A 27680-nucleotide genomic window follows, 5' to 3' on the forward strand; every position below is an offset into this window, starting at 1 on the left:
AGTATCATCTAAATGGTATATTCTTATCTGGAAGTGGGAGATTTCTGTCCCTAACTTCTGCTACTTCTAATTAGATTTCTGTACATAATTGCCTGCACATTCACGACAATTAAACAGACATCACAATCGATGTTCATTACAGTTTATTTTATTCTGATATTATGGTACAATATCAGGAAAAAATAAACTTAAATTGCTTTATGCTGACATTGCATCATAAAGAAAATTTCCATTGAAATATATGGAAATTTTACTTACAGAAATATGGCAGGGAATAGCCCACTACTAGGAGAGACTGTATTAATAGTTGCTGGTGAAAAGTTAAAAAGAAAACAAAAATATGGCCTCATCATGGCTCCTTGATTCATATGCAGAAATGGACCCCATCCACAACTTCACAGAATCTTCAAAGCTTCTCCATGTGGTGTAGGATAGGTCATGGAAATGGAGCAGGCATAAAGGTCCATCTCTGACTTTGCCGAACTTACTCAACAAGAGGTAATACAGAAGGAGAGCTTGAATGGAGCCACACTGACAAGAATCCAGTTCGTGGGGATACTGCCAGGGGCCAGATAAAAAATGAGGGTATAAGACCATCCTGGACACAGGCCTGGACTTCCATGGATTGTGGGGTGCTCCTATGGTCATTGACACAGGGAACTATTCAAAGCCCTCTCTTATGGCAGCTTCCTTGTAAGTAGTCCCTTCCGTTAGCTGTACACATGCATGCACACAACCTCACTCAAAGTCCATGGGCAACACTGTAGAGAATATCAGAAGTGTCTTTTGTCATAAATACATGTGAGAGAGGTTTTTGATTTCATTAGATCAGTGGTTCCCAAACTTGTTCTGCCACTTGTGCAGGGAAAGCCCTTGGCGGGCCGGGCCGGTTTGTTTACCTGCCGCGTCCGCAGGTTCGGCTGATCGCATCTCCTGGTGGCCGCGGTTCGCCACTCCATGCCAATGGGAGCTGCTGGAAGTGGCGGCCAGTAAGTCCCTCGGCCTATGCCACTTCCAGCAGCTCCAATTGGCCTGGAGCAGCGAACCACAGCCAATGGGAGCCGCGATCAGCCGGACCTGTAGACGGGGCAAGTAAACAAACTGGCCCAGCCCACCCACGGCTTTCCCTGCACAAGTGGCAGAACAAGTTTGGGAACCATTGCATTAGATAGTAATATATTACAGCAAATATATTCTAAGCTCAAAATAGACCTGGAATGAAAATAAAATACAGGCAAAGCTAATGAAACAATACTTTAACATTGTTCTTTGTAAAAGAATCTTAACTGAGCTTGAGGAATTCAGAAACTTGTCTAAAAAAGGAACAGCAGATATAAAGTATCAAGATCACTACTGAATAAGTATTGTGTTGTTGAGGTATTCAAATGTTTTTCAACAACTCTTTCTTCGAAGGGCCTTCAGAATGACTCATCCTTTCAAATAATGGTAAACAATATACTGTAGGAGGGGAAACTATTGCTAAATAAGAAATTGAGTAAAATTGACAGTGTCATTAATAAAATGACAGTGATTACATTTTTCACTGCAGGAATCCTGAAATAATGTGCAACAACATTTACCACTTCTACAATCCTTTAGATCTTCAAAATGTTGTAATATCATTGTCAAATAATTGACTTTCACAATATTCTTGTAAGACAGGGAAGTAACCTCATTTTGCAGAAAAAGAAATGGAGTCACTGGGAAGATAAGTGACTTGTGCAGCATTACCAGGGAATCAGTGGCAAACCCATAACGATCTCTTAAGTATTACTAATGTACCTATCATCCATTCATTTATTAAGACACTGAGAAGCTCATCTTTTCCAATCCAGTGCTATATCATCAGACAACATTGCTTATCAATAAAATGCATGTGGTTTATTGTACAAATGCTACTTTTGTTGAATATTTGTCTTTTGCTTTTAAAATAATGGATTCAGCCAATCTGCAGGGCACAGGATTTCTAGTGGGCTCATGTTATTCCCAGATCTCCCATCTTCTTGGAATGAGACTTCTCTGAATGTTACAATTATATATTTTGTTGAATCCAAGTACTTGTTGGTACTCCAAGATACCTGGCAAACCTTTGGTACTCTATTTAGAGGACTTTCCATCTGTCTATTTAGAGGCCTGTCTGTGATTACAATCCTCAGAAACACTACTATTCATGATACTTCAGGTAACCCTAATGCAATAATTGAACATTACACCCTTTCTAAGCTAACTTTAATAGAGTGCTGCCTTGTCATACAAACAGCCGAACACACAACCTACGTCCTAGAAACATACAAAAGTTCTTTTGCTAGAACAATGTTGTATATCAAAAAGAATAAATTACAAATATGAAATACTTTAAATCAAGTTGTTTCCATTGCTACAAGTAATATTAAACCAATAATCCACAGTTTTCCTCTGGGTTTCTTTGTTTAATATTTTGTTTTATAATATATGGAGATATACCTATCTCATAGAAATGGAAGGGACCTCAAAAGGTCATTGAGTCCAGCCCGTTGCCTTCACTAGCAGGACCAAGTACTGATTTTGCCCCAGATGCCTAAGTGGCCCCCTCAAGGATTGGGCTCACAACCCTGGGTTTACCAGGCCAATGCTCAAACCACTGAGCTATCTCTAGGTAGATCCTGCCTAGTTCACCTGAATGACTGGGAGACCCACTGTGAATTACTGAATTTTACTCATGAATTAGCAAACAAGCTCAATAAAACAACAAGATCAATGCATCTCAAATTGTACTTTGTTCATTTTGACAAGTATAGCAAATAAGTATCCCTATATGCTGTAATAAGGAGTGATCCCTTGTTAACATATTCTACAAGAAGAACTCAAAACATTGTATTAACACTGCTTTAATCTGTACTGTTTGGACCATTATTGAATAGAGTCATGGTAGTCTTTTATAAAGGATTTTCTGCTTAGCAACCTTATCTACCTATTTGAGAGTTTGGTTTTCAGGTGAGACATTTCTACAACAGACTCCTGTGTAGATTCACATGGATAATCTCCTGTCTTAGTTCATTGAAATTAAACTGCATTGTAGTAAGGAGCAACATATTTATACAAAAGTTCTGGAAATCTTATTAGGTCCTCTGTCTGAGTACATTCTATTTCATTTTTTTTAAATGAATGTGGGCATGCTCTTTAAGTCCAAAGTTTCTATCATCCGTAAGTTGGCTCACAAACTGTGTCTAGAAACCAAAGGGAGAAAAGTTATTTTTAGCTGAATGTAGCCTTTCTCCAACTGTGAAGCTCTTTATTTCTATTCCGAACAGTTATTTAGAAATTACCTTTGCCTGAAAGATTCTAACAGTAGGAGCAATAGTGCCTTTTCCATATCTTGCCCAGAATGATAAAATCTCTCCAACTGAAATGAGACCCTTTTGTCTTCCTTCACAGATATAGAAATTCCATATCACAGTATTTTTATATATAAGATTAAAATAAGGGACTATCAACTTCAATTTTCCTCTTTGATGTGCTCTTTTTTTTTGCCCCAAGTCCTTCTAATTCCAAACATATCATTCATGTGATTTTAGTTTTGCCTTTATCACCAGTTCCCATTTATTTCAATATGTTGTAAAACTCAGACTCTTTTTAAGTTAAGAAAGGGAAGGAACAATATTACATCTCTGGTCAGGAATAATTGTTTTTCTTGAGACTGTAGAATTAAATCCAGTTCTTATAAATGTCATGTTTGAAACAGTCAATGGACAATCAGACAACTGTGATTCCCAGCCTTCTTTGAATCCGCAGATCTGAAACACCTCATTTATACTTTGATTATGGGTCAAATACAAAACTGGGAAGGGCTGTTTTACAGATTCAGATCAGAAGTGGCCTAATATGGCATAAATCTGTCAACAGCAGCTCAATGGATTTTGCAGTTTCTGAATCCAAACATTAGTGCTAAATCAGCCCGGAACCCCAAATTCAAGTTTAAACCTGACCTGAACACTGCAATCTCTTCAGTTTGTCTCTAATCTTAAAAACAGTGAGTATCCAGGCTTAACTTCAATTTAAGATGAACTGGTCCACATTCCTCCATCTACTGTGAATGCCCATACTTATACTTGATTGTAGGCATTCAAGTGGCTATTATAATCCACCTTGTAAAATTACTTCAACTAAAATGGAGTAAACCAATAGACAGAAACTAACTGCACTAAAAATATCTGTCACCTGTCTCTCCTCATGGTTTATCGCAGTCTCCATTTTTTTCTGATAGCAATCATTAGAATTATTTACAGCATGACATAAAATGGAACAAAAACTAAGGCCTGAAGCTGCTCTTAATGACTAAAAATTACTTTTGATGGCTGAGCAGACTAAGAGTATTTCATTCTGGATATGTGTAGTCTCCTAAAACTTGCAATACATTGTTTTCCATGTCCAATAGTCACAACAAAGAAGTGAAAGCAAGTGCATGTTTTCTTTTTGTACTAATAGAAGCTCAGATTTTTCCAACCTTGTCCACACTAAGTAGTGCTTTTCTCTGTGAGTACTCCCTGTGACCTTAGCCCTGACTGAACACTGAAGTAGCTGGAAACCAGTGCAGCTCACCTGTGAGTTAGCATTGTTAAAATTGATGTTACCTTTATCAGAATACATTTAGCTTTTGGACTTTATGAAATGCTTGTGAGTTGTTACATGCATTAATATCACTTATAATAGCTGTATCCCATTTTATAAGGTAATGTTTAAGTGTTTGCCTTGTAAGTATAAAAGTGTTTGCTAGGAAACTGGAAACCACCACAGAAGCATTACCAAGTGTGAAATACCAATTTACCACAGGGGTGTCATCTCCTGCCCAATAAAAGAAGGCCTATTGACACCAGATGAGCCATTGTGGAACACCAATGGACAAAATATTTTGTTGATTGCTCCCCCCACACCCATGAAGAGGGGACGTACACCAAAACCTCATCCCATTACAGTTTGAACTCTGGGGGAAGGGAATAAAAATCCCTGACCAGTGTTGCATCGCAAGAGCAGGAACGAAGTCCAAGCAGAGAGAGAGAGTGTGTGTGTATGCATCCATCTTTATTCATTCCCAGCATGCTCTTATATACAACATGATAAGCAATCACAATTGCTAATTAGTTAATTAAACCCACACAGCCGCAGCTGTAACTCATAGGGTAATTATCATTCTACACACCTGTCTACCTATTCACAATTAGCTGGCCAATGAGAACAAGCCCAAAGCCAGCCCTTCACACACAATTCTCAATCCAGAAGCCTTCAGCATCTCACATTCAGTCCCACATCTCCCCCCTTTATTTACAATGAAAAGAAAAGGGAAAAGGAAAACAAGATAAAAACATTCACCAAACATTTTCAACTTATAACAGCATAACACCACAATCTATCTTAATCAAATATTATGTTATTCATAAAACATTTGCAACTCATAACAGCATAACATTATAACCTATCATAAACAAAAAATTAAAGCTTTATAAGATCAACCTATATGACCATTCAATCCTTAACATATAATTTCAAAAACATCAAACGAACAAAACAAAACACAATAAACAAATGATGTAACCTCTGCAGGAACCCCCCCCCCCTTTTTTTTTTTTTTTTTTTTTTTTTTAGAAACATCCCTCAGATGTCAGGTGATCAAACTGACACTGAGGGTGGTAGGGGGTCTTAAGGAAAAAACATCAAACCACATGACAATACAACAATAATTCTGGCCAGAAAACAGACAACACAAAACATAACAAGGAACATAAAACATAAATCTTAGTTCTAAATAATAATTGCATGGTACCACACAGATTTTCTTTCAAACACAAAAAATCATCTCAAGTGAGTAATTCATTCATGGAGGATCAGACAGAAAAAGTCCTGGCAGAGCTAACAAACAGCTCTCCTCCGGGGGCTCTGGTTCCGCGACATCTGAGCGTGTCTCGTGAGGCTCCTCCGCATCTGCCTGCCGTCACTCCGGAGGACGCAACCAAGGCCGGACCCACCTCGCTGGCATCCACCTGGGACCCGCATCAGTGGCAACACACACATAACCCCTGCCCCACGTTAGCAAGTCAACTGGTCCTTTCCATATTTGCTGCTGATAATCAAACCATTTGACCGAGGGTCGGGGGGCCGCACCCTGCTCTTCCCCAGTCATCCCGTTGACATGTTTAATCGCGGGGGGCACCTGGCTGTTTTTACCAAGATGTAACCAATTAAGAGCTTGCAGCAACCGAGCGGCAGGCGTCTTATCCAAGGCGTCTGCCCGCTCACTGCAAATCCCCCCTTTTTGTCTTAAAAGGAGCGCCTTAAAAGAGGCAGGAGCACATTCAATAATAGCGTGTAGTTTGTCTGCTTCAGCCTGAAGGGTTTGGACAAGCAGTTCTTTGGCTTGTAGCTCCTTCTTAATTTCACTCAGCTCAAGAACCGCAGCTCTATAATGACGACGGTTATGTGCTGCATCTACTTTGGCTGCCGCAACCTGCTTTTGAAGGTTATTAACGTTTGACTTTTCTCTTTCGAAGGCAGTCTGTAAAGCTTGAATATTTAGGACTGCTTGAACCCGGAGATTCAGCTGCACCAGGTCTGCCTCTCTCTCTGCTAGTACTGTTTCGAGGATGGTGCTGTGCTCTCGCAAAGCAATGTTAGACTGACCAAAACCAGTGAGCTTCACCTGTTCATGTTCCAGTTTGAGGGCCAACTTCTTGTTTATTTCTTCTAAAAGTTTTATCTTTCTCCTAGATTCTCGAAGCTCCTGGCTGGTATGTGAAAGTACTTCTTGCAGCTCTTTCTCCGACATCATCTTACTGTGGCTAACAGCCTGCAGCTCTATCTCCAAAGCTTGAATCCGTTCATGGGAAGCCTGGTTATTTCCTCCATCAGCGATTTGTGCATCCCGTTCTTTTTGCACTGACTGGAGGTGGCTTTCTAACTCCACTATCTGCTGGTGAACCTGGGATACTTCCTTCTGAAGTCTTGAGCATTCAACATCAATGGACTGCTTTTCACTTCGAAGTTTCAGTAACTCCCGTTTTAATTCTTTCACTTCCATGGCCACCAGCTCATCATATTGAGTCTGTAGGTCATTTAGGGACTGCTCTTTGGTGTGCAATGATTCTTGGGTTAAGGTGAGCTGCTTCATGAGCACTAGATGCTCTTGCTGTAAAGATTCAAACTGTAGATCTCGCTGATGCAGAATCAATTTAACCTGTTCCAGTTCTTGTTCCAGTGTTACTGCAAAATCAGCCATTTTCTGAAGTTGTCTTCTCTCATCCTCAAACTCCTCCAATCGTCTCTGCGCGGTGAGCCATACTGGACTCAGGGAGAAAACCTTCTTATCGCCCTGAGCCACTGATTTCCAGAGCTCACAGCCCAACCGCTCCCAAACAGTATTACTACTCGATTGAACGGAAAGTCCCCCTCTTCGTCCCCACCGCAACAGGCGGGATAACGCATCAGAGGGGAACTTTTCTCCCCACCGCTCCGTGATGCGTATCAAATCTGCTGACGCAGCAGTTCCCATATTAGCTGCTCACTTCTTGGTTCGAGTGTGCCTCCCTTGTCAGATGCCCTGCGGCTCCCAGCCGCTAACTCGAACACCCTGCGGCTCCCAGCCACTTGTCAGGTACGCCTCCTTTCTTCGGACGCCCCGCGGCTTCCCAGCCGCTCACTCGGACGCCGTGCAGCTCCCAGCTTTGATGCGTTCCCACTCGGCGCGGCGGTTCTGGAACCAGATCTTGACCTGTACCTCGCTGAGCGTGAGGGCGTGAGCGATCTGCGAGCGCTCCGTCAGGCTCAGGTACTTCTTGCAGTGGAATTCCTTCTCCAGCTCCAGCAGCTGTTCGCTCGTGAAAGCCGTGCGTTTTTTTTTTTTTTCTCTTTTCCTCTCCGGCCGCTCGACGCTGGGACTTCAGGCGCGTCCTTCTTTTTCTTTTTATCAATTCAGGCCACCAACACTATCTTCATTCAAGATTGGCAACAGTGGTACTAGTACTTATCTTGTTTTAGTTCTGTTTGCCTTCTTGATAGTTCACGATTTGTCTTCTAGTGACTTCAGTTATGGGTTTAGTTCTCTTTGCATTTCATTCATTTCCTTTGCCTCAGCCTTCTCATACTTTCCTCTCCTTCTCCTAGTGATAACCAGTACAATAATTCCAGCAACAATTGCTAGTACCACCACTACAATGACTGCAATAATACCAGCAGTCAGACGTTTCATGGAAAACTCTGGGGGCTTTTCATCAACATAGTAGATTAGAGCTTGATCAAATTTTAGAGGTTCTTCACTGATGTTTATCTGTAGTGTGAGTCACCTTTGACATCTTTTTCAAAGTAGTAAGCCACGTCAGATATATCCACACTCTTGGCAGACTTCTGGGAAACATTTTGTTTCAGTTCAATAGTGATATAAGGTTTTTCATACACAACATCAGTTATATACTCTGGATTCAGCAAGTAATGCTCCTTAAATTCATTTTTGATGATTACCTTCAAAAGAGAAGCATCCACAGCTGTACTTCTCTCACTGTGTTTTGTTTCAATGATGATCCAGCTTGTTCTGACTAGTTCACTGCACTGTAAGTCTGTATCACATCGGGGTCACCATTTGTTGCATCGCAAGAGCAGGAACGAAGTCCAAGCAGAGAGAGAGAGTGTGTGTGTATGCATCCATCTTTATTCATTCCCAGCATGCTCTTATATACAACATGATAAGCAATCACAATTGCTAATTAGTTAATTAAACCCACACAGCCGCAGCTGTAACTCATAGGGTAATTATCATTCTACACACCTGTCTACCTATTCACAATTAGCTGGCCAATGAGAACAAGCCCAAAGCCAGCCCTTCACACACAATTCTCAATCCAGAAGCCTTCAGCATCTCACATTCAATCCCACAGACCAGAAGGATCATTATGTTGCTTGGAATTTGGAAAGAGCAATATTTCTAAGCATAAGTAAGGGATCACCACACTACATAACTTGGATTAGCCTTAAAGGACATACAGAGCTTGCATATTACCACAACTCCTATTACCTTTTGAAACCTAAGACTGCAAGTCATTGGTGTGTGTTTACCTGCTTTAACCTTGTAAATAACTCATTTCTTTTTTCTAGTTAATAAATCTTTAGTTACAGGATTTGCTACAAGAGTTGCCTTTGGTGAGAGATCTGAGGTACAACTGACCTGGGGTAAGTGACTGGCCCTTTGGGACTGGGAGTAACCTGAATATTGTTGGTGTAAGGATCATCTACCACAAAGACAAGAGGACTACCTGTGAATCCATTTCAAGGCTGTTACCATGCTTTGTCCGGGCCAACAGGAGAAAGAAAATCCTAGGTGCCGTCAGGATTGCCCCCCTCCTTGTTTCCTTCTGTCCTTGCAAGTAGTCATCCTATTAGTGATCCTGAGGTGGAGGGGAGGGGGATTTGTTGGCTGATTGGCTGGGAAAATAATGCAATAGAAGCTTATTGGCGCCTATACCCCCAAGGGGAAGGCCTGGGGTGCCATTCTGCATCTCGCTTTCTCACCAATTTCCGTTATTAGAATAGGACTGGGTTTTGAGACACTGCTGTGGACATCATGTTAGTCTCCTGTAGGGACTGGGAAGGAACCTTGATCTGGCGGACCTAGGTTTTCTGCCTTTCTCTCAGCAGCTGAGGCACCAGGGGGGTAGAATAAGTTGTAAAATTCACATTGTCCCAAGTTGGCAGGGATTTGATCAATAGGGGTCCAGCTCGCTGATAAACTAGAACTGGATGCAGGATTAGGAGAAGGCATCTCCTAATGAAGATGAGGAACAGGATTGGGGTTCCTAATGTCTTGTACAGCACGGAGACAACCTCCTCTTTCCCATATTCTCAATCCTCTTACAAAGGGGGATGCCGGGACCAGGTTAAAGTTGTGGAGGGCAGGGGCGGCTCTAGACATTTCGCCACCCCAAACACGGCGGCATGCCACGGGGGGCGCCCTGCCAGTCGCCGGTCCCGTGGCTTTGGTGGACCTCCCACAAGCGTGCCTGCGGAGGGTCCACTGGTCCCGCAGCTTCGGTGGACCTCTTGCAGGCATGCCTGCGGAGGGTCCACTGGTCCCGCGGCTCCACCGAAGCCGCGGGACCAGTGGACCCTCTGCAGGCACGCCTGCGGGAGGTCCACCAGAGCTTCCTGCCGCCCTCTTGGCGACTGGCAGAGCGCCCCACGCAGCATGCCACCCCAAGCACGTGCTTGGCATGCTGGGGCCTGGAGCCGCCCCTGGTGGAGGGGACGGACTGAGGGTAGCCTTCCTCAAATGATACAGCTTACAGAAGGAAGGATGGATGACCTGGACTGAATGAGTCATTGCCAGACAGTTGCGTTACTAAATAAAGTTGCAGCCTACTTGAACCACATCCTGGTGTCTTGTCCCTTTCTTAGAGCAATATCAAGGGGAAAGGGGTAAAGCACCAAAGCACAGCTAATATGACTAAAAATAACTACTCCTAACAATTAGTGACCAAATTCACTAACTGAAAAAATATATATACACTTGTGACACACACAACATGGTCTGTCATTTACAGTCTACACAACCACACTTCTCTAGTTTAGAAAAATGCATGGAACTATTAATGACAAATGATTCATAAAGTTCAAAACTTTAGACTTTGTTTAATCAGAAACTTCTGAAAGATAATCAGTTTTGAATAGATTAGAATGTAAGGGCATATCTTTCTATGCAACTTGCCTTAACCTCTCCCAAAAGATCACCAGCATAGGCTATCAGCACGGTTTTATTTTTGCAGCCAAACAACATGGTGGGAAGACACTTTTGATGTTTTATATGCTTACTAGGCCTGATGCTAGAATAAATTACTATGATCTTTATTGCTGCTATTAAAATTTGCTTAAAGGAACAGGGTCTACTTTTAAAAATAGTTTTAAATCTTCATTGTCAAAAAGGCTCTCAGAAAAGCATACATATAAAGCGTGGTTATCTATAGGTACCTATTTTCTTTCTTTACCAATATAAGTCCTTATATGGCCTCATCACTGTAGTAACCAAGATTCTCCAGTTCTCTTTTCTACTCAGCTGAGACAGCATGGTTGCCTTTTGCTATTTTTGAGCTTTTCTGCATCAGTTAGAGCTAAGAAATAACTGAATTTTTGGTTTACTGGCAATTAGGAAAAAATCTAAAGAAAATGTATTTGGCATCAGCTCAAACAAAAAATTTCAGAATTTTATTTTGAATACTTTTGTTTTCAATAATTTGTTCAACCTGAAATTAAACATTTTGTTTTGATTTTAAGCATTTTAAAAAAATTTTAATAAAACCAAAGGAAATTTCAAAATGAAAAGTCATTTCAAATGAAAAAAAATTGAAATGTTTCAGACAATGTCAGAATAAAACATTTAGACGTTTTTAGATTGGGGGGGATTATTTTATACAAACAATTCAGCCAAACTGATGCACGCTCAGAAAATGTTTTGGTGTTGCTAAGTCTACATTTTTCTCTGAAAAAAGTTTCAGTCAAAAAGTTTCACCAAACTCTAGTATCAGCGTTACTGTTGATGAAAATATGCATGTGCACCATTATAAAAACAATTATTGTAAGTCAACTGTCTATGTGACAAACTGGCAAGGAGAATTTAACATTTTTTTCATAGCAAAAATGGTTTCTTCAATTTAATGACAAACCGTAGGAATAGCTCCAATTTTCCCCCCTCAAAATGTTGAGTGTCCCACTTCAATTAAAAAAAAAAGTGAAAAATCCAATGAACCCAACATACACCCAAAACATCTAACATAATATCATGTCTTAGTTTTCGTAACTGTAAACACGGACTAAGATTGATTAACTGATGTCTTCATGAAAAATTTGACTTCAATACAGAAAGCCAATGATGAGTCACTACTAAAGGCAACACATGAACTATAACCTTGTTGTGACTTTGACTTCCTGCACACTTTCTATACCCATCAGTGTTTCTCTATACTTGATCAACCAAGCTAAGACGATCTGCACTTTTCCTGGTGGTACAAAAAATGTTCACAAATTATAGTCATGTTACTCCACTCAAATTTTTTTGTTCACAGAGCTCAAAAAATTGATTTGCTCTGGCAGTCAACATTGAAACAGTCTCTTCAATGTGTAGTAATTAGTTCTAATACCAGCAGACAAATTAAAAGGCAGCAAAACAAAATATCTCCATCAGGCACTTATAATAACCTTCATAATCCATACAGTATATGTCTTGAAGACTAAGGCAGATAAATGAGAAGAATGCTGATTCTGGCACCCAGCTTACTTTCAGATAATCTAGCTCATCTCTCTTGGCTGACACGAGAGCAAGAATAACATTAAAGAGTAATAAACTCCTTCCAGCAAACCTCCGATTCCATGGTTCAGTGGCCCCAGGCCTAATCTATCAATCCATTTACTGCACAATAAAAGGTAAGAAACCCATTACAGATCTGTTGTGCCCTGGCAGGTGGTATATGACAAAAACTGAATTCATCAACTCCAATGCCTAGTGCCCCTTTTCTATGCTTTGAAGCACCAGGTGGCCAGCTTACCTGGACACAGCAGTACAAGTTTAGTTATTAGATTATTTGAGCTATGAAAATAAGTAATGTGAAATTCTTGATGTGAAGGCATAAAACTGTGATAGGACACTTTATTTTCTGTATTATTAAGACCTTTCATAAAGACAGCACTGTTATTTTCATTTTTACACAAAATATTGGCTTGGGGAAGGTATAATAAATGAAACTGAGTTGGAATTTACAAGCCATGATTTTAAATGTGGCCTTTAATCTTTGTTCTCTACTTAAATTGTGTCTAACATAGTAGCATATTAGAATCACTATTTAGAAGAGTGACTAAAGAAATCTAATTTAAAAATTATTGCTATTTCAGAGGAAGGAAAACTCTTCAAATATCTGTTCTCAAGGTCATCATCATGTGATCTAGACACTTAAAAGCAAAGACAATGCTGAAGCAAAGCAAAAAGTCCCTTTTCTTTGACAGCAATTCCTTTCATATTTGATTTCTTTTCTAAGCTTATTTTCATTGCTGTAGGGCAATGATTTCTGTCACTATAAAGACGGTTTGAACAGGACTTATTTCAAATATGTCACCTTGAAGGTCAAGACTCACAAGTGATATCATTCACATCAAGACAAACAAAAACCCATCATAACCTTAAAAGACAGTGGGACAGATCCTCAACTGGTGAAAATTGGCATAATACTCTAAAATCAGTGGATCTACCCCAGTTCACACCAGCTAAAGATCTGCTCCACCGTAGCTACATTTTAACACAATCTTCCTGCCATTCATACTACGTTCTAAAGTAATGTAGGATGAGATCATCAGGAATGACAAGTGTTCATTCCCAGCACACAAAATGTCATGCTATGAAGTGACCAGCTGAATTGCCTATTCACAAAGCAAAACTCTTTGAAAAGGGTCCAAGGAAAGGATAACCTCACAAGGGTCCCTGCATGCAACCTGGTAGATCTGATGGAAGAGAAGATCTGAGGTTGGAGATGCAGCTAGATATGATGGTTGAGTTTCAAAGGGGATTTGAGAGGACGATGGAAAGACAAGGCTGAAAGGAAACATCATGACTTGAAAATGCATGCTGGACCAGAGAATTGAGAGAGTAGATTGCTGGATGAGAAAAGTGGTCAGTAGAAGCATGTAACAACAAGAACAAGGCAGATTGTGAAGAACTTCAAAAAGATCTCACAAAACTAAGTGATTGGGCAACAAAATGGCAAATGAAATTTAATGTGGATAAATGTAAAGTAATGCACATTGGAAAAAATAACCCCAACTATACATACAACATGATGGGGGCTAATTTAGCTACAACGAGTCAGGAAAAAGATCTTGGAGTTATCGTGGATAGTTCTCTGAAGATGTCCACGCAGTGTGCAGAGGTGGTCAAAAAAGCAAACAGGATGTTAGGAATCATTAAAAAGGGGATAGAGAATAAGACTGAGAATATATTATTGCCCTTATATAAATCCATGGTACGCCCACATCTCGAATACTGTGTACAGATGTGGTCTCCTCACCTCAAAAAAGATATTCTAGCACTAGAAAAGGTTCAGAAAAGAGCAACTAAAATGATTAGGGGTTTAGAGAAGGTCCCATATGAGGAAAGATTAAAGAGGCTAGGACTCTTCAGTTTGGAAAAGAGAAGACTAAGGGGGGACATGATAGAGGTATATAAAATCAGGAGTGATGTTGAGAAAGTGGATAAGGAAAAGTTATTTACTTATTCCCATAATACAAGAACTAGGGGTCACCAAATGAAATTAATAGGCAGCAGGTTTAAAACAAATAAAAGGAAGTTCTTCTTCAGTCAACTTGTGGAACTCCTTACCTGAGGAGGTTGTGAAGGCTAGGACTATAACAATGTTTAAAAGGGGACTGGATAAATTCATGGTGGCTAAGTCCATAAATGGCTATTAGCCAGGATGGGTAAGAATGGTGTCCCTAGCCTCTGTTCGTCAGAGGATGGAGATGGATGGCAGGAGAGAGATCATTTGATCATTGCCTGTTAGGTTCACTCCTTCAGGGGCACCTGGCATTGGCCACTGTCGGTAGACAGATACTGGGCTAGATGGACCTTTGGTCTGACCCGGTACGGCCTTTCTTATGTTCTTATGTTCTTAAGGCAGAGGAAAAGATTGATTAGCAAAGGAGAAATAGCACTGAGGTACAGGTTCGTGAGTTGAAAAATGAAGGTGAGAGGCAGGCAGTAACCAAAGATGGGAGTGCGTAGAAGAAGGGAAGAGCAGCTAGTCCTACAGAAAGGAAGGCAGAGAAAATGGAGATAGTCAGAGTTTGGAGCCCTAGGAGGATAGAGGATGACTTACAGAAGATTGCAAGTGAGAACAGAAGATAAAACAACTTGCAGCCAGAAAGAACAGAAAGAGGGAAGGCTGGAGAATCATACAACACCAGGAAGAGGCAGGTGTACTTGACCTGGGACTCCCTACTAATAAGAACAGAGGTCATAGAGGACAACCTTGGTTTGAGTGATCATGAGTTAATTAATTTCAACTTAATGGAATGGTAAACAAAAACAAGTGCACAACTAGGGGTCCTTGATTTCAAAAGGGCAAACCTAAAAAAAAAAAAAAAAAGGGAATTTGTTAATGAAGTTGACTGGATTGAAGAACCCAAGGATCTGAATGTGGAGGAAGTTTGGAATTACTTTAAGTCAAAGTTGTAGAAAATATCTAGAGCCTGTAACCCAAGCAAGGCAAGGAGGGGTGAAACTCATAGGGAAGGGTTGGAGACCAAAGTGGGTGAATGAGCATCTTAAACAGGTTAGTAAGAGAAAGCAGAAACCCTACGAGGAATGGAAAAAGGGATGGATCAGCAAGATCTTAGAGGTTAGAAAGTGTAGGGGAAAAGTGATAACTGCCAAAAGCCAGGCAGAGTTGGACCTTGCAAAAGAAATTAAAATCAATAGTAAAAGGTTCTTTTACCAAATAAATAAAGACAGCTATGAAAAGAAATAAGATCACTAAGCCCTGAGGATGGCATGCACATTACAGATAATCTAGGCATGGGCAAACACCTAAATGATTACTTTGCCTCAGTTTCTAATAAGAATAATTAAGAGCTTGGGGACAGTGCTAGGGTAGATAATATAGGAACAAAGATATGGAAGCAAAAATGAGCACATCCAAGGTGGAAGCCAAACTCAAACAGCTTAATGGGACCAAACTGTGGGGCTCAGATAATCTCCATCCAAGAATATTAAAGCAACTTCATATCAAATTACAAGCCCGATAGCAAAGATTTTTAATGAATCTGTAAACTTGGGGGGTGGTAATATATGACTGGAGAATGGCAAATATACTGCCTATATTTAAAAAAGGGGGGGAAAAGTGATTCAGGAAACTACATGCATTTAAGGACAAAAAAATTGCTATAAATAAATAGGGAATGTATCACAGTTGGAAGCAACAGAGGATGAGAAAGATCTGGGGGTTGATCAAAGGATGACTATGAGCTGCCAATGCAATGAGGCTGTGAAAAACGCAAGGTAATTCTAATAGACACGGGTATGTGTTATTACCATTATAGAAGGTACTAGTGAACCTCATCTGGAATACTGTGTGCAATTCCGGTCTCCCAGGTTTAAGAAAGATTAATTCAAACTGGAACACAGGCAGAGAAGTGTTACTAGGATGTCAGAGGTATGGAGAACCTATGTTACAAGAGGAGACTTAAGGAGCTTGGCTTGTTTAGCTTAATAAAATGAAGGCTCAGGAGAGAGATGATTGCTCTCTATAATACATCTTAGGGGTAAACACAAGGGAGGGAGGGAAGGAAGTTATTTAAGGTAAGGGCCAATGTCTGCTCAAGAACAAATGGATATAAACTGGTCACCAACGTGTTCAGGCTTGAAATTAGACAAAGGTTTCTAAACATCAGAGGAGTGAAGTTCTGGAACAGCCTTCCACAAGGAGTAGTGGAAGAAAAAAAAACTACCTTGGTTTAAGATTGTGCTTGATTAGTTAAAGGAGGGGATGGTATGATGAGATTGCCTACAATGGCATAACATCCATCCACAATTGCTATTAGCAAGTATCTACAACCGCCAGAGATAGGACACTAGATGAGGAGGGCTAGGAATTACTACAGAGAATTCTTTCCCAGGTGTCTGGCTGGTGAGTCTCACCCACATGTTCAGGGTCTAACTGTTTGCCATATTTAGGTTTGAGAAGGAATTTCCTCCTAGGTCAGATTGGCAGAGACCCCGGTTTGTTTATTGTTTTCTTCCTCTGAAGTGTCACTTGCTGGATTGAATTAGAGTAAATGATGGATTCTCTTTAAATAAAAATTTAAGGACTTCAGTAATTAGGCCAGAAGTTATGGACCTAGTACAGGAATGGGTAAGTGAGGTTCTATGGCCTGTGACATGCAGACAAGATGATAATGATGGTCTCGTCTTGTCTTAAAGTCTATGAGCAATCTCTTCACATTTTTCTGTCAGCAAGGAAGGGAGTGGGGGTTGCTTCTAAAAGGAATAGGCTTCAGGACTCACACCACAGGCCCTGCACATCCCATGGGATCTACAAGATGGGTCATGGTCATCCATGCTGAAGTCCCATGTCTCCACATTGGTTCTGGCCCCTAGTAACCCCAGGCTTTTGTAGTTTTCCATAGAAATGAAAGGAGTGGGGACCAGGGAAGCAATTGAGGAGCCTGCTATCACAAGCTGTAAATATCATGTGAAAGTCAGGAATTGATCTCCTTTCAGACTACGAAAGAATGAAGACAAATAGATTGCTTCACTTTAACACTCCCACTCTCTTTGCAGCATATACGAGTGTCAATAACACTTTAGCTACTCAAGAAGGGTCTAATACTTCCTTTTTATTTATCTTACCTCTAAAGACACAACCAATAGAGCTTTACAACATATTCACAATGAAATCTGAAACCACACTAAACTTGTCTGAACTGGAGTTTCATCACAAATTTGAAACTCAGATCAAGTTTGTTAAAACCACAAAATCTTTTGAGCTTCTCTGTGTCCACTTGAAGCAAGTCTGGGCCAGTTTACAGCTTGCATAAAAAGCATGTGAAATTTGCAGTTCTGCACATTTCAGTGTATAAGCAACTGAAAACAGGTGATTTCAACTGAAAGTTTAACTTTGTGATTTTGATCTTTTTTAACGTCAAAAGTGAAACTCGTGGGTGTGAACCTATGAGTAGCAGCCTGCACCTGAAGTGGCAGCAGAAGCTGTGCTGGAACCTATTATATTTTAGCAACCATATTTATTGTTAATAGAGGAATGGAAAGGATTTTCAGGTTATGTCAAATTACATTATCACTACAAGCAGAGGGTTGTAGTGTGGTTCCATTGAGGGGGGCAATCCAGGCCAATTTCCTAAAGGCCACTTCACTCCCCACTTCACCCCCAACAGCACACGGAATTCAGAAAGGATACAATAAAGTGTGAAAAAATGTTTAATAAAACATCTGTATTAGATACACACTTACTGTTCAAAGCCAGGTCAATGCATTAAACTTATGAGCCTTACATTCTCTCTCCTGCAAGTACAATGTAGCTTAGAAATCAGCCACACTGGATCATCCTGGATCATTCTGTCTTCCCGCATTCTGAGTCCAAATAACGTCTGAGGATGTATTTAGTCTGCTTCTGCCAGTATTATGAATCCAAATCGTACCTGCAGTTGTATTTAGTCCATGCCTCCCTATATTAGGGGTCCCAATGGTTGCAGATGATGTATTTAGTCACAGGAAGGTCTATCCAGGAATGCAGGGTGCTTCTAAGGACTTCTTAATTTGTCTTCATCCTAAATCGAAATCGTATTGATTTTGCCATAATTTTTGTCCCATTCATGACTGGTGATGCATGCAGATGTCTCGCTGAATAGGAACTCCTGACAATCATTTACATTCCGGGGCAGAGCATACTTGTTAGGGATGCCTCTGTAGCACATAAGCCCCTCCATTCATAGATGTGCCAGGCAATCACCAGAGGCCTAAAAATCTCATTAGCATAGATGAGTGGCTCTCCTCCGATGACCTAAAACAGAAGGTCATACTTCCACACGGGCACTTTCAGACCAAGAACATTCTCCAGAGCTTGCCCCACATGAAACTATTGTAAACCAATGCTAATATAACCTCCCCCTTACACACACACAGGGAAAAATTGTGGGGATTTATAAATGATTTTAATTGTTTTTGCTATGTGCTCTTACCATGACATATGTTGGCTTGCAGCATAGCTTGCAGGATCTTATGCACCGTCCAGAGATTTTTGTGTGAATAAAATAAAACCAAATGATAACAAGCATCATCCTTTGACTCTGAATTGATCCAGCTCCGGGAAAATGGTAGAAAAGTATTTTTTTTTAAACAATCAGAGAATAATGTGCACTTTAATTTGCCTTGGCAGGCCCTTCCACCTCTAGTGAACTTCAGCCAAACCAAAGAAAACTTCATAACACAGAAAGGGAATAACTTTCCCTGTCCACTCTCTGGAGTGTTGCCTTTTTATGCTGGCTTCAAGGTGCCAGTCCTTACCCAAACAGGCAGAAAGTTGCTTCCGCTAGAGGGAGGAGACCAGCCTTACACCCAAAAGCCTTTTCTTCCTGCTGCCACTAGCCATGCTGCAGCTTGTCTCTCCTCTTTCCTCCCCCTCTCATTAGGAGAGGATGTTTTTAAAGGTCACAGGCAGCCCTTACTTGGATTCAGGTGGCCTTAGTTGACTTGAGGTAACTTCTTTTCAGCTCATGGGGAAAAGCGCTTTTACAGTTCTGGGGCTGATTAATCTGCCTTCCACTGCTCTCTTACAGCTGTCTGGTCTGACTTTGTCACAGCACTGAGTCACTTCTGAGCTAATATATTCAGCAGCCTATACAGCCTTTGGACTATTCTGGGGCTGGCTGGTCCATGTCTCAAGCAATGAACATTACATGGAACAGTCAAATGTACCCTGTCCAGTCCTCCAATATTATTCAGCTGCGATCCACTCATGCAAAATGCACCAGAAGGGCCAAGGAGAACAGGACACCAATGAGCACCCAGAGGCAATTAAACTGCTATGGTGACAATATACGTTGTTTTACTGTTGTGCACTTTGGTCTGTTTGATTTCTTAATAGGCATTGTTTTTGTGTATTACTTTTTACGTTTTAATGGCAGCTGCTCACCTATCGGCATTTTTACACTGTTATTTGTCATTTGCATGCATGTTTAAAATAAAATCTTCAGTTTCCACACATGGTTGCATAAACAGGTTTTATTAATTTTATTAAAATGGAATGTCACAATAATTCATATGCTGTGTGTTGAGGTACACAATCAGTTTCTATAACATGCACAACAGAATTCATAAAATTTCATCACAGTAATCTAAAAACTGTGTGATGAGGTACAAAAATAATATGTATAAAATGAATAACAAAATTTAATAAAAATAAACGTTCCCAAGCTGCCCCAGTCCCAGAAATAGTGGAATGAGTGTGGCACAATTACAAATACTATGTCATTCCCCCTCGTGCATTGCACCATGAAAACCTATGATGTGGGCACACAAAGCACCCTGATTTCTATTACATATGTGGATCCTGATCCAATAATAATTGTGTAGTTTCTGGTTGAGTGTATAAGATCAGCAATCTAGCAGTGTCTTGAGTCCACTCCTGGCAAAATGGCTCATCTTTCTCCTCACAGACATTGTACAATACACAGCAGGCCACAATAATGTAGATGTTTTGATAACATAGGCATCCAAATGATTTTGAGGGCAGTGCCACTGAGATTTCAATCTGCCAAATGCACATTCCACCATCATTCTACAGCTATAAAGCGTGTAGTTGAACTTTCTTTTGCCAGGCCCTCTGTAATCAGGATACAGTTTCATAAGCCATGGAAAAGGGGGCATGTGGTATCCCCTAGAATGACAGTGGGGACAGTGACTCCATTCATAATACCATTTGATGTGAACAATATCCCCTCTTGTCTGTGAAGGTAAAGTCCCAGGCTCCAGAAAATCCTGACATTATGCACCCTGCCAGTGCATTCCATGCTGATATCCAAGAACCAGCCTCTGTGATTGACCAGAGCCTGAATAAAGATGAAGTAGTACTGTTTGCAGCTTATATACTCCTGTGTTCCTTACGGAGGGCAAACTATGGATACGTGATTCCTATCGACAGCCCCAGAACAGTTTGGAAAGCCCATTCTTTCAAAACCAGCAATTATTTTGGGAACATTTTTATGCCCACCACCTTTGGGTAAATCACAGTCCTGATGGCCTCACAAATCACCACCACCACAAGCCTCACAGTTGACTTGCCAATTCCAAACTGGTTAGTCATGGACAAGTAGAAGTCTGGGGTAGTCAGCTTCCAGATAGCTATAGTAACCTGCTTCTGGACTGCCTGGGCCTTCCTCGTGCACATTTCTTGACATTGATCACACAGCTCCATGAACATCTACTTCTTCATGCATAAGTTTTGGAGCTTGTCATCCCAGGTCTGCAATATGATGTGATCCCACCAATCTGTGCCCATAATCTTGCTCCAGAAGCTCCGTTCTATGTATGAGGAATCTGCAACAGTCATGAGCAGCATCAGCTGCGTTCTGGCTGCCATGTCAGTACTGCCCTCTGATAGATGCCATTGATAGGACAAATACCGCTGCTGAAACATCCACCAGCACGGAGATACTCTGTCTGATTCCCAAAATAGGAGTGAAAGTATAAGCAGAAGTTCTTCCACCAACGCTGGATTACTGTTACTGGCTCTGGTTGCAGGGAGCTTTCAGACCCCAAAATGGCTCTGCTGGAGATGTTGGCAGGCCACAAGCACTTCCAGTCAAGTACCATGAGATGGAGAGATAAGTTCTCCCACAATATACCATGAACCAAGGCCTAGAGAAGCTATAGCTAGCAAGGGCGTTTAAGAACCCTAGGATAAGCCCCCAGAAGTAACGAGATCTGACTTTCATATACAGTTTTCTGGGTCACTCTGGCCATGACAAATGAGAAATAGAAAACATTTCTGTATTAATAAACAAGAGATAAAAAGGAATGTAAAAAGATATCCCTTTCACAAAGTCTTGGAATACAGAAATAATCAATGACAGATTATATTCAGAGTCTGATAAAATCAGAAATCACAATTTCTGTGTAAATGCATTTGTAACGTCTTTTACAAAAAGAAACACCAAACACCAACAAAAAGAACACATGTTTCTTAAAAACTAATTCTTTCCTTTTAAGCTATGGCCAAAATTTCAAGCATTGGTCCCTAAAGTTAGGCATGTAAATCCATATTTAATCATGTAATTAGAAGTCATCTGATTTTCAGAGGTGCTGAATTCATTCATTGACAATTGACTTCAGAGACATATCTGGGAGCTCACTCATTTTCTAGAGAAAAGGACACTTCTGTATAGGTGCCTAAATACTGATTTAAGTGCCCATTTCTAGGCATCTAGGTTTGTAAATATTGTTTCTCCTTTCAACCTGAGCAGTTAGCCAATGTTCAAGGCCTTGAAAGGTTGTTTCTGTTAGGAGGCAAAACTGATTATATGAATCAAATGGTTCTTTGGTGTAATCCTGATTATCTACAAAGAATGTAAACAAAGGCATGTCCAGAAGAAGGATGATGCAGTGGTTAGGGCACTAGCCTCATACTCGGAAGACTTTTCTCTCCAACTTCTTGTGTGACCTTGGGCAAGTCACTTAGCTTCTCTGTGCCTCAGTTCCCCAGCTATGAAATGGATAATAAAACTTCCCTACCTCTCAGTAAGGCTAAATACACATCAAAGTCTGTGAGGCATTCTGATACCACAGTGATGGGGGCCATGTAAGTACCATAGATAGAAAGTCCTGATTCCCTAACACAGTAGAAACAAACAGGAGATGTTTCCTTTTTCAAAAATTCAAGTCTAACTTCTCATTAAGAACTCTACCCAAAAGAAGCTTCTTTGGCTTTCTCCTAGGGGCATACATCACTGATTCTCCCACTATCTGCTGGATTTCCCCCTGCTTTCAGGCTCTTTTCATACATACATGCATTTGCAACCAAATCAATGCCTCAGATCCTGAGTATGCAATCAGTCTCCAGGAAAGTTCCTTGGCCCACATGATTCAGCTTCTACTCAAGCCTTGCCATGCTGCTCAGTGCCTTGGATGATGGCTTCTATTGTTTCTGCTATTAATAAATAAAGAGGTATTTAATTGCTACCTCGTTTAGCCTGAATGAGGGGTACTTGGAACACTCATCAATTTCTCCTTTAATCTGTGACTGACGGCCAACATTAACACTTTTTAGCATAGCAATATATATATTCAAATAAAAACCAGTAAAACCTTTCCCCAGCCCTCTCCACAGGCACAGAAATCTAAAGTAGCAGAATAAGTACAATGCTATTGCACAGGAGACATGATCTGAGGCAGCATGCAAGGCCTGCATGATGCAGAGTCCAGTGCCACAGAGGCTGCCCGTATAATTTTAAGGGTTTGGAGTGGGAAAAGAGCTGGGGTGTGGCCAGTGGTTCCACAAATGTTCCCAATGGAGCAGTGCCATAAATGCTACAGAAGCTACTCTAGCCTCAGAGCAGCAGTAGCAGCCACAAAACAGCCAGGATTGGAGAACAAATCCTTCCCCTCTTCTCAGCATTTTTTAACAGAATACCACTTATTTAAGTGCCTATACATGGCTGCAGAAAACTAATTTTAGGCACCCATTTAAAAAAAGAATCTTGACCATACCACTATTATTAAGTCACCCAGCATCACAGCTACAATTCTTGTTTGCTTTGTTTTTTCTCCTTATCCGATAACAGATACAGATTAACCTTCATGTTCATTCAGAGAAAAAGCATACAAACGACAGAATGTATAAGTACTTCTAACAGATTAGAGTTATATGTCATAATATCATTGCTAATATATCTAACCTTTATCCAGCGATGGTTAGCCTCCTTGAGCCTATTTTCAAGCTTATGTTTTTCTTCTGGGTTCAGTGATGTACTTCCAAGTGCTATTCCTCCAGTTTCAGTTAATCGTTTCAATATTCCCTTGTGTGGAGGTAGCTCTTCCACTCTTAACTGGAACAGACAAATACAACATTGAAAATGAACTGTGGTAGAATTTTCAACTCCCTTATCTTCGCTGCTATTGATTAGTCTATCAGCTGCAGAGACCAGGCTCAGGGCTCAATTCAGCACAAAATAGCCATGGCTTTCTGAGTTAAAAAGGCTCAGAAAAACAGCAAATGCTGACTCTATTAGGCAGACTTATAGTGAGGAAAGAGTGGCTCTCTGAGGAGACCAAAATGGAGGGAAAACAAGCTTCCCGGAGGGAAATAAAATAAAAGTTCATCTCTGCTGTGTGATTAATCTTTCCTTCTGGTCACCTGGTGCTTTACTAATTGCTGCCTTTTGTTTGTGTGAACTGTAAGCCCTTTAGAGCAGGTTCCATGTCTCTTCCATGTTCTGTGCAGTGCTAAGCACTCTGATCCAACCCCATAAGCAATAATGTTCATAATATATCCATAAACAGTGCAAATCAGAGGGCTACTGGTAATGTTTAGGAGTGTCCTGCCTATCATTTCTCCATAATCTGAATCCATTCCCCTTCCTGTATGCAATTACTGCAAATGTATAGTGTTAATATAACTTAACATATCAAGTAACCAAAGAGTTATATAATAGAAAGTGCAAGCTTCCGCAGCCATCATTTTAAAAAATGATCAAAGTCTGAGATGGGCCACAAGAGAATCTTTAATAGTTACTATATCACTGGGGTTGGGGTAACTTCCTTTGGGTGGATCAAAAAGAAAAGAGGTGGTTCACAGCATGGCTTAAAAGCCTGAAATATGAAGGAAAAAAATATCATCACCAGTAGGTTTGACTTTGGACCACGCATCCTTTAGGAGTTACTGGGGGAGGGGTTCCCTCCCACATTAACATACTTCTCTCCTGCCCACATTAATACATATTGAGAAGAGAGAATCTTCATCCATATATGCACTTTTCTCCCCCACCTGCTATCCAAAATGCAGCTACCAGCTATTGACATTAGTACATTTGGGTCGGAGACCTCCAAAGCTCTACACATATGTATGAAAGCTCAGAGGAGCTGCGCAGCAAACAAACAAACAAACAAAAACCCCACTTTCTAATGTAGGTAGCATTTCATTTAGATTGTAAGCTCCAGAGGACAGGGATTGTTTAAAGTGCCATGGACATTTAATGCTCTGTAAATATAAATAAATAAATGCTGCACAAATAATATTTTCTTTGCATTGTTCCTAGATTTCACAATTCTGATATTACTGACTCACAGGTTTAAAAACTAGGTTTGTGAGTGCTGGAAGTATACCTGGATCTAGAAGGGATAACTTAAACAAAGGCAGATGAAAGATGAAAAGCCTCTTCAAAATTCTTCCTCTGACTCACTGACATTCAGTCAGTCAGGATGAAGTCCATTTAGCCCTACATGCATCCTCCACAGATACCAGTAAGACAATCTGGTTTATAGGAATGGTCATAGGAAGGCTAATTTTACATTATGTGTCAAATAATGAGAGGATACTTTTCATTAGGAAGAGGAAGAGTGCAACCTCTGTGGACTAAAAGGGCAATAGAAGTGTTTTAGAAGGAGAGGTCACATTAACGGTTTAAAGTATACAGAAAGTAGCTGGAGCTCAGTAAGCAAAGTAAAGATAAACTCTAACTTCTTGCAGCAAAAGAAATAAGTCATATATGAAACAGTTCCCCCCCCAACAGTTTCAGGGTGCTTTACAACCAAACTTGTTTTAAAATTGCAGTTATTGAGGATGGTTTAGTTTTAAAAGCTGAACAGATCAAGCAGTTCAAATAACAATAGGGAGAAACAAACTGTACAAATGAAGGGCAGTTACAGCCTGCTCTGTTTACATTAGTGTAAGATCATAATTAGGACACAATAGGTCATTAACTAATTCAGATCTCAACAGGTGACTAGCCATATATGATAATAGAATTACAGGAGTGTTTGGGAAGCCTGGAGGTTCTCACATTTGGCTATTCCTGGCAATAACAGGGAGGCAGTTTTCACATATTCTGCTGGCAGCTGGTTTTCTTATTAAAATTGCCCACTTTGGGTTTTTTATTATTTTATATTTTTAAACACACTTTTGGGGACTTCTTTCAGCCCCCCACAAGGAAATACCTTGCTGCTAAAATGGTTCAGCCAAGAAAGGAAAAGGAGACATTTCTTAATTAAATTAAAGAGCTGAATATTAAGCATTAGGTTTTCTTCTCTGTCCTATTTCCTGCTAAACACAGACTAGTTAGGGATGGAAAAAAGTGTCTGTTTTACAACTCTATATTTTCAATTACTTTTTCTAGTCTAATTTTAATGCAGGGAATATATTCTGATACCTGGGCTTTAAAACACAGGACTTCCTATTTTTTGGATTATCTAGTAAATTGTGGAATAATAGCGATTAAGTGTTTGACAGAAATCAATCTGGATTAAGAACAACAATTCAATTTGTTTATGCAGATATGACAAACTAAGAAGACATTAAATATAAGAATTTATGTTACCTTCACTTTTTCAAGAGAGTCTTTTAACTGTTGCTCATTTCCCAGTTCAAGAGGAATACCAACAATGCTGTCTGCTTCCTCTAACCATAAAATGAACTCATTTAAATCTTCTTGCAATTCTGACAAAATATTTTTTTCTTCCTCCAGCCTACAGTAAAAGAAAAAAAGAAAGAAGAAGAAGAAGAAGAAGAAAACAACACTAGTGTTAATAGGGGAACTCTGTGTCATAGGTAATTATATTTCAAATGCAATCTTTATTATTATAAAAATAAGAAATCATAACTTTTTAACATTTTCCTCCATAACTAAATGGAGGAAAATATATACAGATATTTGACATTATCAGTAATTCTTTAAAAGCAAAAATTTACATATTTCTTCAAAATTAATCAGAAAAGAAACACCACTCATGATAAATAGAATTAAATGTATCTGAAAATAAGTTTGGAGCTTTAATTTGCAGTTCTAAACTATCTTCCAGCTCAAATAATTATGATTTTTAACCCAGTACTGCAAGGTGCCAATAAGTCAATAGGAGTTGAAGGCAGGAGCGGCTCTAGGGATTTTGCCGCCCCAAGCACAGCAGACAGGCTGCCTATGGCGGTTTGCCTGCAGATGGTCCGCTGGTCCCGCGGCTTCGGCGGAGCCTGCGGGAGGTCCGCCGAAGCCGCGGGACCAGCGGACCCTCCACAGGCAAGCCACAGAAGGCAGCCCTCACGGCGCCGGCAGAGCGCTCCCCGCGGCTTGCCGCCCCAAGCACGTGCTTGGTGTGCTGGGGCCTGGAGCCGCCCCTGGTTGAAGGTATCCACCACTCTGCAGGATCAGCCCCCTTTGTCACAAATGATATGAAAGCCCAATTTCAGAAACTGAAAGAAATCTAAAGGCAAAGTTTACTAAATTGGATCCCTAAAATTAGGCCCTTATATCCAGTGGGGACTATTTTGGGAGGAACAATGTTTTTGTGGTTAAGGAACTGGATTTGGGATTCAGGAAAATGAGGTTCAATTCCCACCTGAGCCAAAGATTTCCTATGAACTTTGGACACGTCACAATCTCTCCACTTCCTCATCTGGAAAATGAGGATAATAATGCTTCCCCTCTTCCAATGTTTGTTTGCTTTGTCTATTTAGACTGTAAGGTTTTCAGGGCAGAGGCTGTCTCAGACTGCGTATGCACTGTGCCTAGCCCAATGGGGCCCCAGTCATGGTTGAGGGCGCTAGCTGCAACAACTACAACACACACACACACACAGACACACACACACACACACACCCCCTAAGTAAAAGGCCTGATTTTTTTCAAAATGTGATGAATGCCAACAACCCCCATGAAACTCACTGGAGCTGTAAGCACCCGAACATCTTTGAAGTCAGACCATTTAGTGAGGTGTCTATGTATGGATTTAAATAACTGCTTTTAAACTTCTAAATTTGAAAATGATGGTCTTTAGTTTTCCTCTAATTTATACAATGGTTTAAAAATCATCAAGTAAATCTGCTTAAATGGGGTCTCAAGCCATCAGTCTTTTAGTGAAGACTGAAGCAAAACAGGCATTAAACTCCTCAGCCTTCTTGATGTCATCTGTT

At 40.5% G+C, this 27680-nt stretch overlaps 2 protein-coding genes and 1 pseudogene across 25 annotated transcripts in view; all 3 read right to left on the bottom strand.

Moving 5' to 3' along the window:
- The window catches only part of DMD (dystrophin), a 2035724-nt gene that overhangs the window by 643301 nt on the left and 1364743 nt on the right, over positions 1 to 27680 (bottom strand). For all 24 annotated transcript variants that reach the window (XM_039486264.1, XM_039486496.1, XM_039486317.1 and 21 more), the window contains 2 exons: positions 26095 to 26242; positions 23458 to 23607 (listed from right to left, as the gene is read on the bottom strand). In XM_039486264.1, coding sequence (XP_039342198.1) covers positions 23458 to 23607; positions 26095 to 26242 — 298 coding nt within the window. The remainder of the gene's footprint in view (positions 1 to 23457; positions 23608 to 26094; positions 26243 to 27680) is intronic.
- LOC120371053 (golgin subfamily A member 3-like) lies at positions 5625 to 7748 on the bottom strand. The gene is made up of 2 exons (XM_039486508.1): positions 7597 to 7748; positions 5625 to 7566 (listed from the first exon to the last, which is right to left on the bottom strand). Exon 2 carries the CDS (start codon positions 7517 to 7519, stop codon positions 5966 to 5968), a length of 1554 nt encoding a protein of 517 aa, XP_039342442.1. The 5' UTR covers positions 7520 to 7566; positions 7597 to 7748; the 3' UTR covers positions 5625 to 5965.
- On the bottom strand, positions 7883 to 8589 carry LOC120369401 (annotated as a pseudogene).

Source organism: Mauremys reevesii, linkage group 1 (assembly GCF_016161935.1).
Source record: "Mauremys reevesii isolate NIE-2019 linkage group 1, ASM1616193v1, whole genome shotgun sequence".
Classification (NCBI taxonomy): domain Eukaryota; kingdom Metazoa; phylum Chordata; order Testudines; family Geoemydidae; genus Mauremys; species Mauremys reevesii.